The sequence below is a fragment of the Galleria mellonella genome, unplaced genomic scaffold (assembly GCF_026898425.1).
Source record: "Galleria mellonella isolate WM207_F2 unplaced genomic scaffold, CSIRO_AGI_GalMel_v1 utg300, whole genome shotgun sequence".
Classification (NCBI taxonomy): Eukaryota; Metazoa; Arthropoda; class Insecta; order Lepidoptera; family Pyralidae; genus Galleria; species Galleria mellonella.
In genome coordinates this window covers 3,780,527-3,796,490 of record NW_026442068.1, presented here as the reverse complement: position 1 = coordinate 3,796,490, position 15,964 = coordinate 3,780,527, and the positions used below count along the sequence as shown (strand labels likewise).

General features: G+C 30.3%; 2 protein-coding genes across 4 annotated transcripts in view; both read left to right on the top strand.

Moving 5' to 3' along the window:
* LOC116413697 (proton channel OtopLc) overlaps positions 1–15,964 on the top strand; it is an 87,138-nt gene that overhangs the window by 45,720 nt on the left and 25,454 nt on the right. For all 3 annotated transcript variants that reach the window (XM_052895687.1, XM_052895686.1, XM_052895688.1), the window contains 2 exons: positions 441–599; positions 15,369–15,486. In XM_052895687.1, the coding sequence (XP_052751647.1) occupies positions 441–599; positions 15,369–15,486 (277 nt within the window). The remainder of the gene's footprint in view (positions 1–440; positions 600–15,368; positions 15,487–15,964) is intronic.
* On the top strand, positions 10,757–12,537 carry LOC128200877 (uncharacterized). The gene has a single exon (XM_052895691.1). It carries the CDS (start codon positions 11,237–11,239, stop codon positions 12,410–12,412), a length of 1,176 nt encoding a protein of 391 aa, XP_052751651.1. The 5' UTR covers positions 10,757–11,236; the 3' UTR covers positions 12,413–12,537.

Below are 15,964 nucleotides of genomic sequence, written 5' to 3'. Positions count from 1 at the left end.
TTATGTTACGTGTTTATACATATTTATGAAACATGAATACTTGCCTTTATTTCATGCAAAATAACATTTTATAATTAAGTAAATATAAAATAAACTATCTGTGCCTGCAAGTTAACTTGCGTGAACATTATTTATTGATTGAGATTTTGTTTAAAAAAAAAAGTATCGACTTTAGTTGTACATTTTGATAAATATTTTGATTTAAAAAGTAAACTACTGAACCGATTTCGATAACATTTCTATGGAACCAATCTGAAAATACATTTTATTTAATAAACAAAATCTAATTCGATTTATAAATGACAGTTAAATTACAACTTTTTTTTTTATTAATAAATGAAATAAGTATTTTGACGTAGGTATAACAACTTTTTGGTGACGATAATAAAATTTATAGTTTTAACGGTAACTGTAAAACAATTACATTTTCTACTCAACAGGTTATCGAGTCCACCATCACTGTCCTTGGGAGGTTCTCTCTCCCTTCAGCCAGTGTTGTATGGTCCAGCAGGCGGAGGAACTGTTCACGCACCACTACCACCAGCTCGGCGGGCGTCCCGGCCCTCAGCTTCTATACAGCCCATGCATGTTATAAGCGCGTAAGTGTCATTACAATATTTTTTTCTATCGCTTTATTTCTTGTAAAAGTTTGTATGACATAATTTATTTTATTTACCTATTTCTATTTTATTGTGTATTTTTAGTATAATATTAAAAGAAAAGCTAAAGTAACTGATGATATCAATACAGGATAAAATTAAAATCATTGGTAACTTTTAACAAAAGTATTCTACCAGTGACTATATTTTTTTTTAAAAGTCGAGAAATAGCCAAAAGAAAATGACTCGCATACTAACACGACATGACAATTTTTTTTTTATTTTTTATTTTTTTTTATACAACTTAAAATGGCAAGCATGCTGACGGTCTACCTGATGGAAAGTGGTAACCGTCGCCTATAAACATGAGCAGTACCATGGACATAACAGAGTATACTGTTTAGCCCATGATACCCCCATGCGTTGCCATTCCTGAGGACTCAGGTGTTATTCCTCTGTACACAGTAATTTCACGCCATATCCCACCCTTCAAACCGAAACACAGCCATGCAAACACAACTGCTTCACGGTTGAAACACGAATGGGACAGAGTTGGGTACCTCTGTCCCATTCGTGTGGCAATCGACTTTTGTACAAAGTCTCCCTCTGGTGAACTGTCAAGTTAGTATGAGAAATCATAATTTATTGTTGCTTTATGACCCTTTAAAAAATATAATTTTTATATTCAATGGCACAAAACACTACGCTAAAAGTATGTCCATAAATCCAATTTCAGCTAATACTTATTAAGTGGGGGGAAAGGGATTGTCAGTAATAGAGACTAAGAATCCCATTGCTAGCAATATACCCAACCAGGTCAACCTCTTCGCGGTTCCACCTGGAAACTATCATGGTTAATTCCTGGTGAATTCATCATGATGGGCTAACTGGCCTGTTTTCATTCTCATCGATCACCCTTCACTGGTGTTCCGCCAGCGTATCCCGTTAGCGCAGGCGGGGCTAGCATTCCATTTTCACCCATCAAAAAAAAAACTTATTAAGTATCTATGTACATACTTATAATGATATTATATTAAATAGTAGATACCGTGCAGTTTATTGATCTATAAAATAGAGTAGGACCATTTGGTGTAGATTCTATATTTATTCTATATAAAGTTACATATGGTTGGCTGCAGTTATAAATCGCAAATGAAATGGGAACCCGAATAAAAAATACACTCGAGCCAATCATTGGTTAGATGGTAAAATTGCTTGAGTGAAAAATGTAACCGCTCTGAGCACGACTGCGTAATAAATTACAAGAATACGTAAAAGCTCCCATAGCTGAGTGTTTTACAGTCTCCCCTCTTTGGAAGATAAGTGCAGAGAAAATTCTGGTAATGAGATCATCGAGGTGGCAATCTTTCCCTATCACGTGTATGTATGTTCAAAGAGTTTAAATAATCCATTTGAGTATATTAAAAAAGGTATTTCCGGTAAAATAGGATATCGAATAATATATTTTGGTATACGACAACGAATTATTACTACTAGCAATCTATTCTTATATTCAGCAATTTATATTTTAATTGAACGAGTTATTAGAAAGCTGGTAATAAGTAAATAAGCAATACAGGTGTCTATAGGCTACCATTATATTTTATAATAATACTGGCCATATGCTTGTTTGTTAATTTTTTAGTATAAAAAAATATGTCCTCACTACGACGAATCCTTGTTCTTATCTGAATGCAGATTTTTAGTTTATCTTTTGTCATCTATACCCACATATTTACGCGCCAAAACGAATTTTTTTACCTACTAAGAGATAAAAAAAGATTCGATTCCAAATGTGAATTCTTTCATTTAAAAAAATTACGCGTATATTGTTGTTAATTAAGCCCGCGTCACTTTGAACAAAAAACCATTTGCATGAAACCTATGCACCCAGTTTATTGGATTTGAAAACTGTAGATTATAACGTTGATAGATATTTTGTAATATGTATTGATATTGATATTTTGTTAAGTTATAAATAGTCATAATACTATGAGTATTCATATATTTTATAGTGTTTTAGTATTTTAGATGATTGCATATATTCATTTTCTAATTTCGTCAATATCCTTAATGGTAATGCCGACTTTTAAATAATGTATTATATGATTGTCAATTGTTCTGAAACAATTTGTTTAGTATTAAAGTTGAGATTAAATAAAAAAATATTTATTGCAAATATCGAAAAATATTTAAAGTGATACAAGAAATAATACGTTAAAGTACGATAATGGTATATCAGAAAATTTATCCCAGTAATATTATGAAAGTTTGTAAAGATTCTAGCTTTACATCTAGTAGGTACACTTTATGTATTGATTCACGTAAGCAATGTTGCGGGGAACAGCTTGTAATATATAAAAAATATCACTTGGATTTTAAACAGACATAGATATTATAATAACATAAAATAAAATAATAATATAAAATAATAAACAAATAAATGACGATTAAGAATGCGCGCCTGTACCGAAAATTACATTTTCTCTACCTAACTGTGCACTCTAAATAAAAGGTTTTCTACAGCGATATAATAGTTTTTAGTGCTGTGTAACTAATAAGAGTATCCATATAGTTCACCTAGAAGAACACTTTCCTAGTTAGAGGTTTAATTGTCAGCCAGAATTGTTGCTATGTTCATGCATAGTCTCAATTTCTTAAAAGCTTATTCTTATTTTTTGAAATAATAATTGTGCTGTGTTTCGAAATAAACATATATATTGTTTATGTAGGAAACAAGTATGCTGAGTAGGATCTAAATGTTGCATTTACATATTACATGGAAATTATAATCTAAGCCTAAAAAGTAAAAAAAAAAAGAAGTTTGTGTTTAAATGTTCATCTAATGTTAGGGTCATACTTTATTTTAGGTAAGTATAAATGGGCGAGGGATAGGCAACAGTGCCCTTCTTAAAACATCTCTAAAGCCTGATTGCGGTTGCCAATTCGCCTGTCGAGCGTGACAACCACTGGCAAAACCCCCCAAGAGGGAGGTCTATATACAAAAAATATTCCAATTCGTTCACCTATTTAAGCGTGATTTAATAAGAAACAACAAAACATACAAACTTTCACATTTCTAATATTTGCTAAGATATTTTTATATATAAACCATTATATATATACACCATATTTACATTAAGTATTTTAAATAATATCACATATACAAATTGATACAATTACATTAAGAAGTCACAACACAAATAGTTCCATAAAATACAAATAATTGGAAAGTAAATAATATCTAATTGAGCAGAGACGACACCGGCGTCGACATAAATAAAATCAGTAGATGAGAAAATAGGATCCCTCCATTTGTAAATGTAGCCTTCCAAGAGGACTTGATTTTATTGCGATAATTGCATTTGTCCCTCAATAACTCATTGTTACTAGAAATGTACAAGTACCACCGTCGCCAGAGAATCAATATTGTCTAGTTTCATTTCATGTTACAGTGGCGTTGGTGTATGTACTTAAAGAAATTTATTTTTTTAAAAATATAAAGTTTAAAGTATAATTTTCACATTTATTTTAGGTATGTGTTAATAATAATTTATCGGACTTTAGTAATTGGTTTATTAATAGATAATATTTGCTATTAAGCTACGAGTTACCGTTAGAGATAAGTTGTTGAATAAATAAATAAGACGAAATATTATAAATGTGAATATTTGTAAAGATGTTTGAATTTTCGTTACGTTTTTCCGTATCGAGTTGTAACGATGATTGATTATATATTTTTATTCGAATCTGTTGCTTCTATCAAAACACGCGAGCATCGAATATTTTTCTTAATTATTTATAAGTTTAGTATAAAAACCTTCGTTATATACAATGTTTTAACTTTCCGAACTCTGCAGTAGATTTAAAAGAAATAATGACGATTTAAAAGTGCTCGTAAATAAGTTTGTTTGAATAAAGATGATTTGATTGCAAATGCCCAAACGAAGTGCACACGAATAGAGGCTTTTTATCGCGTAGAAAAGTATTACAGTTTATAATATTTAAATCACAAAATGCATCAACAATGTCGCATTATATTTACTTAATACACGGACCATAAGTTACTAAACTTGTGACGTTCTGGAGCGGAGTTCCCCAGTGAATCAGTGCAGCTTTCAAAGACAATGGATGTTAAGACGCCTTACCCCTAAGTTTCAACCGCAAGCCATCAGAGGGCGTGGGTGGTGAAGTTTGATAATTATGGTCCCTGTTTTGACTTTTAGCAAACAAGTTAGCTGAAATCACAGAACTTATCCTTGGATGTGGTTGGGCCTAATGTGTTATTCATAATTATTGTAATGTTTGATTAGAAATCTAATTGTACGTACAAGTACGAAAGTTTTTCATTTTTACTCTTAAGTGGTAGATACAGCCTCAACAGTATATTCTTTACACATACTCGTATTTACAATTATATATAAAACTAGCTGACTCGGCAAACGTTGTTTTACCATATATGTTATTTTGAGAATTATACATGAAAATTTATCGTAAAAGCGTGAAAATTTTAATTTGTATGTATTTTTCAATGCTAAATCTCAATAAAATAAAAATGAAAAAAACGTCAAAAAAATAAAAAAAAAAATTGTGGAGGGTCACCCTTATCATTGAGGGGTATGAAAAATAGATGTTGGCCGATTCTCAGACCTACCCAATATGCATACAAAATTTCATAAAAATCGGTAAAGCCGTTTCGAAGGAGTTTGGTAACAAACACTGTGACACGAGAATTTTATATATAAGATTTATAATGGTTAGTATCTCTTCATTTATAAAATTAGTTGAAGCACAATTATAGTTACTGTAATTATTCATTAAATCTAATCTGATATTTAGTTTTATGTGATAAATATGACAAACTGGCTGAAACTTTAAAACCGATTTTTTTTTTTAATTTTATTTAATTATTAATTGTGCGCTGGTAAATGAGAAGGACAGCAGTAAATAAATATAATGCGAGATTTGCCAGTTTTATTAGTGTTATATGTATATGTGTTAAAAAAGTGAGGCAAACCCTTACTGCTCTAAGTAAAAAGAGGTGTGTCGCCAAAAATAATAATCTTTATTCGTATTATAATTATCATCATAATATAGTAAGAAATTAAAAAAAAATGTAGACATTTTACTTGCACACTTTAATATAGATTGTATTTTTATATCTACGAGTATCATTGCTTTTTTTAGATAAAATTTGTAGTTGAATCTATATATTTTGTGTGTCATATCTTCAATTTAATTACATTGCACAACTGAGTTTGTTAATAGGGACAATTGATTTATATAAAGATTTGTCCTGACTGACTCATAGAGTTGCTATTCAAATAGCTTAAAACGATTAAAAACTTCAACGAAAAAACAAATTACTTGAAATTTACATGGCAATAGAAGTTAAAGTGTTCTATGTTATGTTAGAGAAAAGCTAGCTGAATAAGTTAATCTTTGTTTATTAAAGCAATCTTGAAGTATCGGTATACAAATATGCCCTCGATCTCATAGACATCAACATAAGAGATCGCATATTACGCGTACAATTCTGGTTTATTGTGTTGCATTATTCATACTGAGCAAAAGTTAGCTAAAATGCTTATTTTGTACAGGGTTGGCATATTCAGATATGTTAGTATTTAAATACGTCACTTCAATAATTAACATATAAAAACTTTGGCCAATATTATGAGGAAAAACCGTTCTTTTTCATAGATATCTACTATGTTGTAAGATAATACAGAATATTGTAACAGATTAGGCTACGGAAATAAAGTATAATACTCGTACACTAGTGTAATGAAAAAACAACTCGAAAACAAACTACACATTTTGATAATGCGATACCATAAGTGTATCTTTCTATTATGAGGTAATTCTAATTGATTGAGTTAATAATTGTTATGATCATAAATTTCAATAGCAAAAACATACTAGGTATCTAATAGCAAGCGAAAAAAAAATGTGTAATACTATAAGAATAGAATCTAGGTGTCTCTAACAACCCATATTTCTATGATAGCATTTATATGGTAAACAGCAAATTAAATACACTATCGGGACTTTTAGCGCGATGAAAAATTATTGCAGGTAAATAATACCTACATACCTGCTTTATTATTGCCGACGTGTTAAATATGTGTAAGCAATGCAAAAGTTTAAAATTAACTATAACAATAAATTTGTTGACAATCTGGTAATTCAATCATGACAATTTTATGAAAATTATTGTTTACATAAGTCTATTGAAACATCTAATTTGAATAAATTAATACGCACGTGGATATGCAACATTCCTTTATAAACTAACTGTAAATTCTTCGTTGCTAGAATGGCAGTATCCCCTCAAAGTTCAAGGATCTCCATTCATTCAGTGACGTCATAATTTAAAGTCGCCGTACAACAGGATGGAGGCATATCGTTGCCGGGAACCAGTTCCTGTGTAACTGTAAGTAGGCACCGTTACGATCGCTGTGGGGAGCCAATAACACGAGGTTGTCATGGCAACGGTGCGTGCGCCGAGGGTAACTTCCCCCAGAGGCAGCACTGAGGGCTTACAGGAACCAGTTAATAAGACACCTTTAGCCTTATGAGCGTCTTATTCGTCCAACCAACCCACTTGGTTTTCGAGGGTCTCACAAGAATAGTCTTATATATTTAGTACTTTTTGGTACATACCCTTGTAAAGCTTCGATATTCACTACCGCGACATGTCATCAGTAGATTACATTTGAGTCTGACTAATCCTGACATTGTTTTTTGATGTTTATTGGCGAGTATCAATGGATATATCTAATTCGTGTCATAAATGTGAAAATGAGTTTATTTTTTGCATGTTTGTTTATTTACAATTTATTAATTAATTTTTTGTTTATTAGCTTTTAACGTTTGAACGATTAAATCAGTAACGTGAAAATTTGTTTGACATAGCTACTACCTGTATTTTGCATAGATAAGGACATACGTTACTTTTTATTTTAGTTAATCGATATATCCCAGTCACGAGACGGGTGCAACTAGTCTAAATCAAAAGTAATTTTACAAAAAGGAAATATTTTTTATTTGTAATGGTTAAATTCAAAAAATATTTTACTGATTTTAATTTTATTAATTTATTGAAAGCTACATTGTCAACGAATAAAATGGGATATATTTAATTTATTTTCAATAAATTTGTGATCTTCTATCTCACGAAAATAGTGATCAGTCTAGCCGGAGTTGTTTGCCAGTATTATAGTTCATATGATTGTGGGTATGTTTGTTACAATAATGTTAAATAAGTAATATGCTGGCCTAATTTTGTTTATATTGCGTAGTACAGTTACTATCTCGGGTCAACGTGTAATACTTTCATATCATCAAATGGATAGATGATTGCCTATATGACACTTCATAAAGAAAAAGACGTTTATTATAACTGTACTCGTATGTAACAATATTAGTAGGTATGTTTTTTTTTGTGCAATTTAGAATGGCAAACAAGCTGACGGCCCACCTGATGGAAAGTATGTATGTAGAGGTAGTTATAAATTACTTATTTGCACAGAATATTAACCGGTAAACGGGTGTTAATTTTTAATTAAAAATAATGAAAAGATCTCGTTTTATACAAATATGCCTATATATAAATAGGTATATATCTATTGACATGATTTGTAGATCTTAGGCAAATAAGTTGGAGATTGAATCACTAAATTTCAATCTGTTACATCTTGAGGTTATTATTGGGGATCTGTTATCCTTTCATATACATATATATACTTTGTAAAGTTTATAAAGATGGTACTTAATCTCCAAAAAACATTAAATATCCTATAACATATGGATACGCGGAGAAATATACATGATGAAATTGAACAGGTTCTACAGGTTCATCATGTATTATAGAAGTTAGCATATTGTTTTTATTTGATTTCACTGTTTATTACTGAACCACAAAAATTAGGCATGATTGATCGATCAATTGATTGTAATCTTCCTTTTTACCTTAGCAGAGGGAAAAGCCTTTGATTCTCGCTTCTCGTGTTGAATGCTATGACTTATTGATCAGTATCAATAATGGACATTGTGTTACACAATAAGCGCATTCACCCATGAATTTGGGAGGAATACTCCCCTATTGATTGGTAAAAGGTTATTTTATTCATTGTTATTTTATTTGACGTAAGTAGATACCTACAGTTAATATTGGCGCTCCTTGGTGACAACTAGTACAAGTTACATCTTAGGATTTTTTTGTTACCTATTATGTTAAAATTTATCTAAATATGGTCGCAATCAGTTATATCAAAATAAAATATTTACAAAATTTTAATAGAAAATATTATTATTATAATTTGTAATGCACAAATAAACATAAAATGACATGTTCTCTTAGTGAATTAAATTTATTTAGGTTGTACATTAACATTTATTGTGCCTTTTTTTATAAGGCGAATAAGTAATTTTTATGAATTACTTTTACAACAAAATTTGCAACAAAGCGAAGTTTAAACAAGATGGATAACATTTTAATTACGTAGCGATGACGGTTCAGGTTGTGCTTTTGTCAGTTTTGCCAAGTTAATCAACGTCTAATAACAACAGATATAATAAATGTAGATATATCTACTGTTTTAACATAATATTGCTTTAAGGAATTCTATACCTACTAACATAATGTTGTTATTTTTATTGAGTAATGAGCTTTGTCAGGCAGAAGAACCTGTAACACTGCAACTTCTGTGATTTATTTGTGTTCGCCTTTTTTATGAATGAAGTTTGCTGTTAATTCTTATCAGTGATAAGAATTTAAGTTATTTGTAGTAGCGGTGGTTTTTTATTTCTTCTTTGTTCTATTAAATTTGTTCTATTAAAGTATATTTTCTAAAGAAGATATATTAATATAATGGTAATTTATACCCAAAATAATAAATATTTAACAGTAAATATTTTTATTTTATTTATTTTTATTTTATTTATCTAATACTTTATTATACATACTAATTATACATAAAAATATGACAGAGGTAATTAAATGTACAAAGTTTAAGGCTTTATTTTAAAAAAAGTTCTCTTCCAGCAAACCCAAAGTGGAAAGGAGCGTCAATGCCAGCGGGTAGAGCAGTGTATAAATATTGTAATATTTTTTTTTAATTTTCAAACAAAAGAACTAGACAAGCTTATACATAATTGTATTTATATCAATTAATATTTTTATAATATTGTTTTGCCTGTCTGAAATTGGAATACGGGTCACTGTAAAGATATTTTTCAACCGTTTTGAAAAAGAAGGAATTTCTCGATTCGGTAGTTTTTTATATTTATTTATTTGTTACCTTATAACTCCGCCAGTCGTAAACCGATTTGGATTTTTTATCTTAACTGAGAGAGACACAGAGAAAACCGACTTCAAGTATTGTCATAATTGAAGTCGACTTTCTTTGTGGATTACAATCTTAATTTTTATACTTTACAAAATATTAATCGATTCTTTAGTCATTAATTGTTATTATTTTTGAACTACGGAGTCATCGAAGATTCCAAAATTTATTTATTTTTATTATTAGGAATAAAGAGAGAGGCAAACAAGCAGACTACCCACCTGATAAAAAGCGGCTTCCTGTTTTTATTTCCAGTATTTCATTTAAACTTTATTTAAAAAAAAATTCTGACTCTGTCTGTTAATAAATAGTAACACTAGTTTTAAGTAATAGATTTTCTTTAATTAATATACTGTATGTACAAAGTGATTTCGAAGGGGAAAAGTTTGCAATACATCGTTATGTAATTAAGTCAATAATTCTGCACAATTATCTTTATAATTGACAGGGTTTACTTTCCCATTTAATTACAATGACCATTAAAAACGTCTCTTTATTTTCCTATTAGTATATAACTGATTGACAAAGCTTATTTCACATTAACAGAATTTATACAACATATTACACGTATACAAGACTACAAAATGGTGTGATAACATCCCGATATTTCCCAGAGGCTTACTCTGACCATTCGTTCAGTAACAAATAGGTTGTGTCTCCAGTTATATTTGTTATGTACTTATATTTCTTTTCGATCTTTTGGTTTTACGAAATCTGTTATGTTTATATTATCTTATAATTTTACAATGAAATAAATTATACTTAATAAGAATAAAGTTTGGTCAGACACATCTAAGATACAATTTAGTACAAAAATTTTGTTTCATTTTGAGCAAATTTTGACGTATAATACTTACATACTTGTTTTGCTAACCGCCGTCTTTCGTTGATCTCATTTTTTTTTACACTAGACACACCTGCAATACCCTCGATGTTGCGTGTTCGTTTGCCATTTGTACATGTATTGTATAAAAATCTCAAAATATCCTTATTTATTAAATAGACGTTGTGGAGGATCCGAATATACATAATAACATTCATATACTTAAAACATTTCTCTCTTTGGTAGTCACGGAAGGTAAAATAGAAGGATATTAAAGTCACATAATACTGATACAAGATATTGAAATGAGGTAATCAAATTTTCATTTGTCATATTTTAATGGTATTTATTTAGGGACATTACATGTTGTCATATTTACTAACAATTATACCTTTAACATATAAATACCCAAATCTGTGTAGTAAGCGACAACTGTAACGAAAGTTTAGAATGAAAATAGAGCTATGATTTTTATTATATTACTTTTTACAATTAATGTAACAATAATACATTCTACATCAATAATGTACTTTCAAGGAGAAACAGATTACGAAGAATTGAAAACATGTATAGTAAAAATAATTGTAACACAACTAAAAAAAGGCACTGAATTAACTGTGATAAGTAATGCTGAAGATTTGTTATCTGATATCCATAATTCCACTCATGTAAAGTTAAGTTTTCGTAGTCCAGATATTCATGGTAAAAACTATTCTTACATAGAAGTATATTTAATCTCAGCTAACGATGCTAATGATTTGGATTATACAATAAATACACTAAAGCTGGAATGGAGTTGGAACCCTAAAGCTAAGTTCATAATAACATTGAGGTGCCAAGCAGATATGGAAGAATTGAGAGCTGTTTTTAAATTGTTGCTAATTTCTAACATATTAAATATTTTGCTTGTTACTAGAGTTGAAAGTAAATATTTTGTTTATACATACTTTCCTTATGGAGAAGGCAATTGTGGACGTAATTATGAAAATATTACAAAATGTTGTGAGTGTAATGAACTCAGAAGTGATTTTAATATTTTTCCTGACGATACCTCAAGAACATTGAAGAATTGTACATTGCGCGTACTTACACATCATGATCCTCCATTTGCAATAATTTCAGAGACGGAAAAAAGAACAGTTATTGGTTATGAGCAACGAGTTATGGATTTATTAGCAGAAAGCGAGAAGTTCCGCATATCGTATACCTATGATCATAGACTTGATAGATTTGGATACGTACTCCCGAATAATTTTTCAGCAACCCAACTTTTAGAATCAATACAGAGTAAAGAAGTTGACGTAGTTATGGGTGGTTTTGTCTTAATTAGAAATCGAATATATTTGTGTGATTTTATTTGGACATATTTTGGATCTAGTGATAATTATTTAAAAGGTTTTTCATCACAGCGAGAATATATTGGCAGATGGAGAATAATTTATGACAGCTTTGATGAAGATACCTTCATATCATTGCTAGTTGTACTATTTACTAATAGGAGAAGAGCTAAATTATGGTGCGAAAGTTGTATTATATGTTTGGGGTTCAATGTTTGGAAATATATCGCCATATTTTCAAAAATTTATTCAAATGAAACGATATTTGTTATTGTGGATTGGGTTTGTATTTTTGATCAATAATTTCTATCAAACATCATTAATTAGTCTAGCAACAAAACCCAGTGTACGTCCTGGAATTGAAAGTGCTGACATATTGTTAAAGTTAGGATACCGTCCTTGTATGTCCAATTCTTCAAGGTTGTTGTTTCGTCATATTAATATACCCATTTTAAATGATGTATTTCAACCACAACCTGAGTGTATGGAATTAGAGAATAGTTTCAAAGCATTAGTAAAGCTACCTAATTTGTACAGTATTAATTTTTACTTAAAATACATGTATTTTGTACAAGGTAAGTATCGCCATCTTATTTATGAATCAAATACAAACTTTCAACGTGTGAGTCATGCCATATTTTTTGCCAAGGGGTTTCCCCGTATTGACAATATGAATTATAAAGTTTTGAGAATGAGTGAACATGGTTTATTTGTCGCAGCCTTTCGTGAGTTAGGTCTTGAGCCGGTAAAGTCTTTTTTCTTAAAACAGAAAGAAAATGAACGTACCTTTTCAAGTCTAAAAATTGAAGATTTTATAATTCCGTATTTTATTATTGTGGTGGGTACAGTATTAGCTTTTATTATGTTTATTGCAGAGAACTGCACATATTTTCTAATATTACGTAAGTATACAAGATAGCTTTACAATTATTGTAGAATGTAGTATGATAAATAAGTACATGATGTATTTTTATGCAATTTTGAATGAAAATTAAGCTTAAAATTGGTGGTCCACCTAATAGAAATTAGTAAGCATTATTTATAGATATGAGATGTCAGAATAAGTACTTTATGACGTCTATCACACTACTCACATGCGTTGTCATTGCTGAGAACTAAAGTTGGAGGCCTTAAAATCCTGTAATTTAACTGACATATTTTACCCTTTAAATTGACATACATTTGTGTAAGGAGAATGTAATTAAAAAAGAGGTGATGGTAATTCAAATCATGAGCGTAATTATTTTTTATAAACACAATGTACAATTTGATACTGAAAAATCCAATGATAAAATACTGAAATATTTTCAGTAATTAGTTATTTTTCTTCACTATTTTTTGTTGTTATATGGAGTATAGATAAGACAATAATATTAGTCTGTACAATTTGGATAAAACTTCTATAAAAATGAAGTAGAAGGAACAAAAAACCATTTTATTTAGGTTGCACGAGCACTATGCAATTATCGAAATTTTGTGTTTTGTTTGCGAGTGATGAAATAATGTTACAAAATAAATGTATTACGACGTGTACATTGTTTGTTTTATTTATCAAATTAAATGCTTAGATTAAATGTAACTATGATAGTTTCAATTCATGATAATGAGTTGATTCTGAAGCTATTTATCCTTTAATTCTATTTTTAGAAATCTGTTCATAAAATTTATTAGAAATTATTGAGACCAATGAAGAAAGGTTCTTGAGTGGCTACTTCGTGCAGGAAAACGCAGTGTAAGATGTGGGGGGGGGGGGGTTCATTCTAGAAGGAGCCACGACCTCAAATGCATTGCAGGGAGTCAGTGCATGCACTTGGCTCAGGACTGTTCCTTATTGCAGTCTATGGGGAGGTCTTTGTTCAAAAGTGGTCAGAAAATGGCTTGAGATGATGATGATGATTAGGGCCAATATAAGTAATTAATTTGATTAAAAATTATTATAATATTAGTTCTTGATTGGTAAATTGTATTTTTTTTGAGAGGCGTATTTAAATTTAAGGAATTATAAAATGCTTCTCTAAATTAGTTCCTAATTTTCCTAAATTTGACCTTCAGAATTGTCTCTATTCTATAGAATCCTACTAATATTATAAATGTCATGTTTGGATGTTTGTTACTAAATCGGCACACACACGGATGAATGGATTTAAATGAAATTCAATACATAAATAGATTGTCTTAAATTAATATATGGGATATATACTGTATTTCGTATACCGTGTATACTGTATACCGTGTGGTCCTGGCATAGAATAGGCTCTTCCTTTCCCGTGGGTGTCGTAAGAGGCGACTAAGAGAGGGCGAGGGATGAGCAGCAGCGTCCTTTATAAAACATCTTTAAAGTCCTGACTGCGGCTGCAAATCCGCCTGCCAAGCGTAGCAACTACTGGCAAAACCCACCAAGGGGAAGGCTTATGTTCAGCAGTGAACAGTTAGGCTGATATAATAATAAAAACTGTATTTCGCTAGCGTGAGCTAGCATTTAAAGTAAATCAGTATCAAATTTTATTCAATTCCCTTTAGTTTTTGCTAGTATTATTATCGTAAATCTATCAGCATCCCAATGCTGGGTACGAGTCTTTTTATACAAGACAAAGATATATTCAACTATTCATTTTTACCTGCAACTATGTACGTGTGGACAGGATAGGTGCACTAACAGTGATAAAAGTTTTCCTATGTCCTCTATCCCAGATACAGAATACCTGTGTACTAAATTATATACTGATTAATTGAGCCGTTAAGGTGCCAAAGGGTAACAAACAAACACAATTTTACATTTATAATACTAGTAAGAATTTATACCTGGCCAAGCGCCTTGGTATAGATTTTTACTTAGAATTTTCTTTTTCTGACACTGGTGTATTATGTATAGTGCTGTAGTTATTTCAAGGGACGTGCTGAGGATGAACAGGAGTGGTGACGTGTTGTATATTAGCTACGTCACCGCGCGAAGGTTTATAGCGGACTACTGAAGCGGACTAGCATATTCCCTGGTAGTTAATATTCGGAAGAACACAAACGTAACAATGCAGTACCATTTATTGCATGTATATACGAGTATAATTTTATATAAAATGGCATGATACATAACTGTATATGTATACCTACATCTAAATATATATAGTTAACTAGCTTATCTCGCATTCTTTGGATGAACGGTATTTAGACTTTTTAAACTATGAAAATACGGTTTGGTAAATCCTACAAAAATGCTACTAATTACATTTGAATGATGTATTGTTTCTTTTTTTGTTGGCAGTGGCGACGCATTGGCGACTACGTTATCAGCTTTATATGGAAAACTGTTGGTTGTGATGGGTGTCGCTTTCCCTATGGCCGAAGTCATATCAACTTATATTCCACCTTCGTTTTATGAGGTACCTACGAGTAATGCATTTTTTTCTATCTTTTATTTTTATTATGTCCAATAGTAGCTATTAATTTGTATATCAAAAATAACCGGTATCTATATTTGTTTGTAAATTTTATGGTATGGATAGCTATACCATACCATACCATAAAAAAATCTCAAAAATAGTTTCAATATTTTTTGGAGACACGTTTGTAACTTGTATTTCTTTTGAGCGTCAAAGTTTTGATAATAAAAATACTTAATAAGTAGGTATAAATTTTTAATATAAAAAAAAGCACATTGTTATTTAATATGCATAAGAAAATAAACATTCAACATGCTAATTTTATTTCATTATTCTCCATTATATAATCTATACAACAAATGAAGAAATAAAACTGTCAAAAGTAAAATAAAAGAATGAAAGGGCATATAACAGCTCTCTGATTGTACTTAAGAGTTAGTTGGTAGAAAATGTCATGAACTCGCCAATTGAAGACTGA

Excerpts from the sequence above, each read along its gene's own strand:
- LOC128200877 (XM_052895691.1), top strand. The coding sequence starts at position 11,237 with ATGATTTTTATTATATTACTTTTTACAATTAATGTAACAATAATACAT.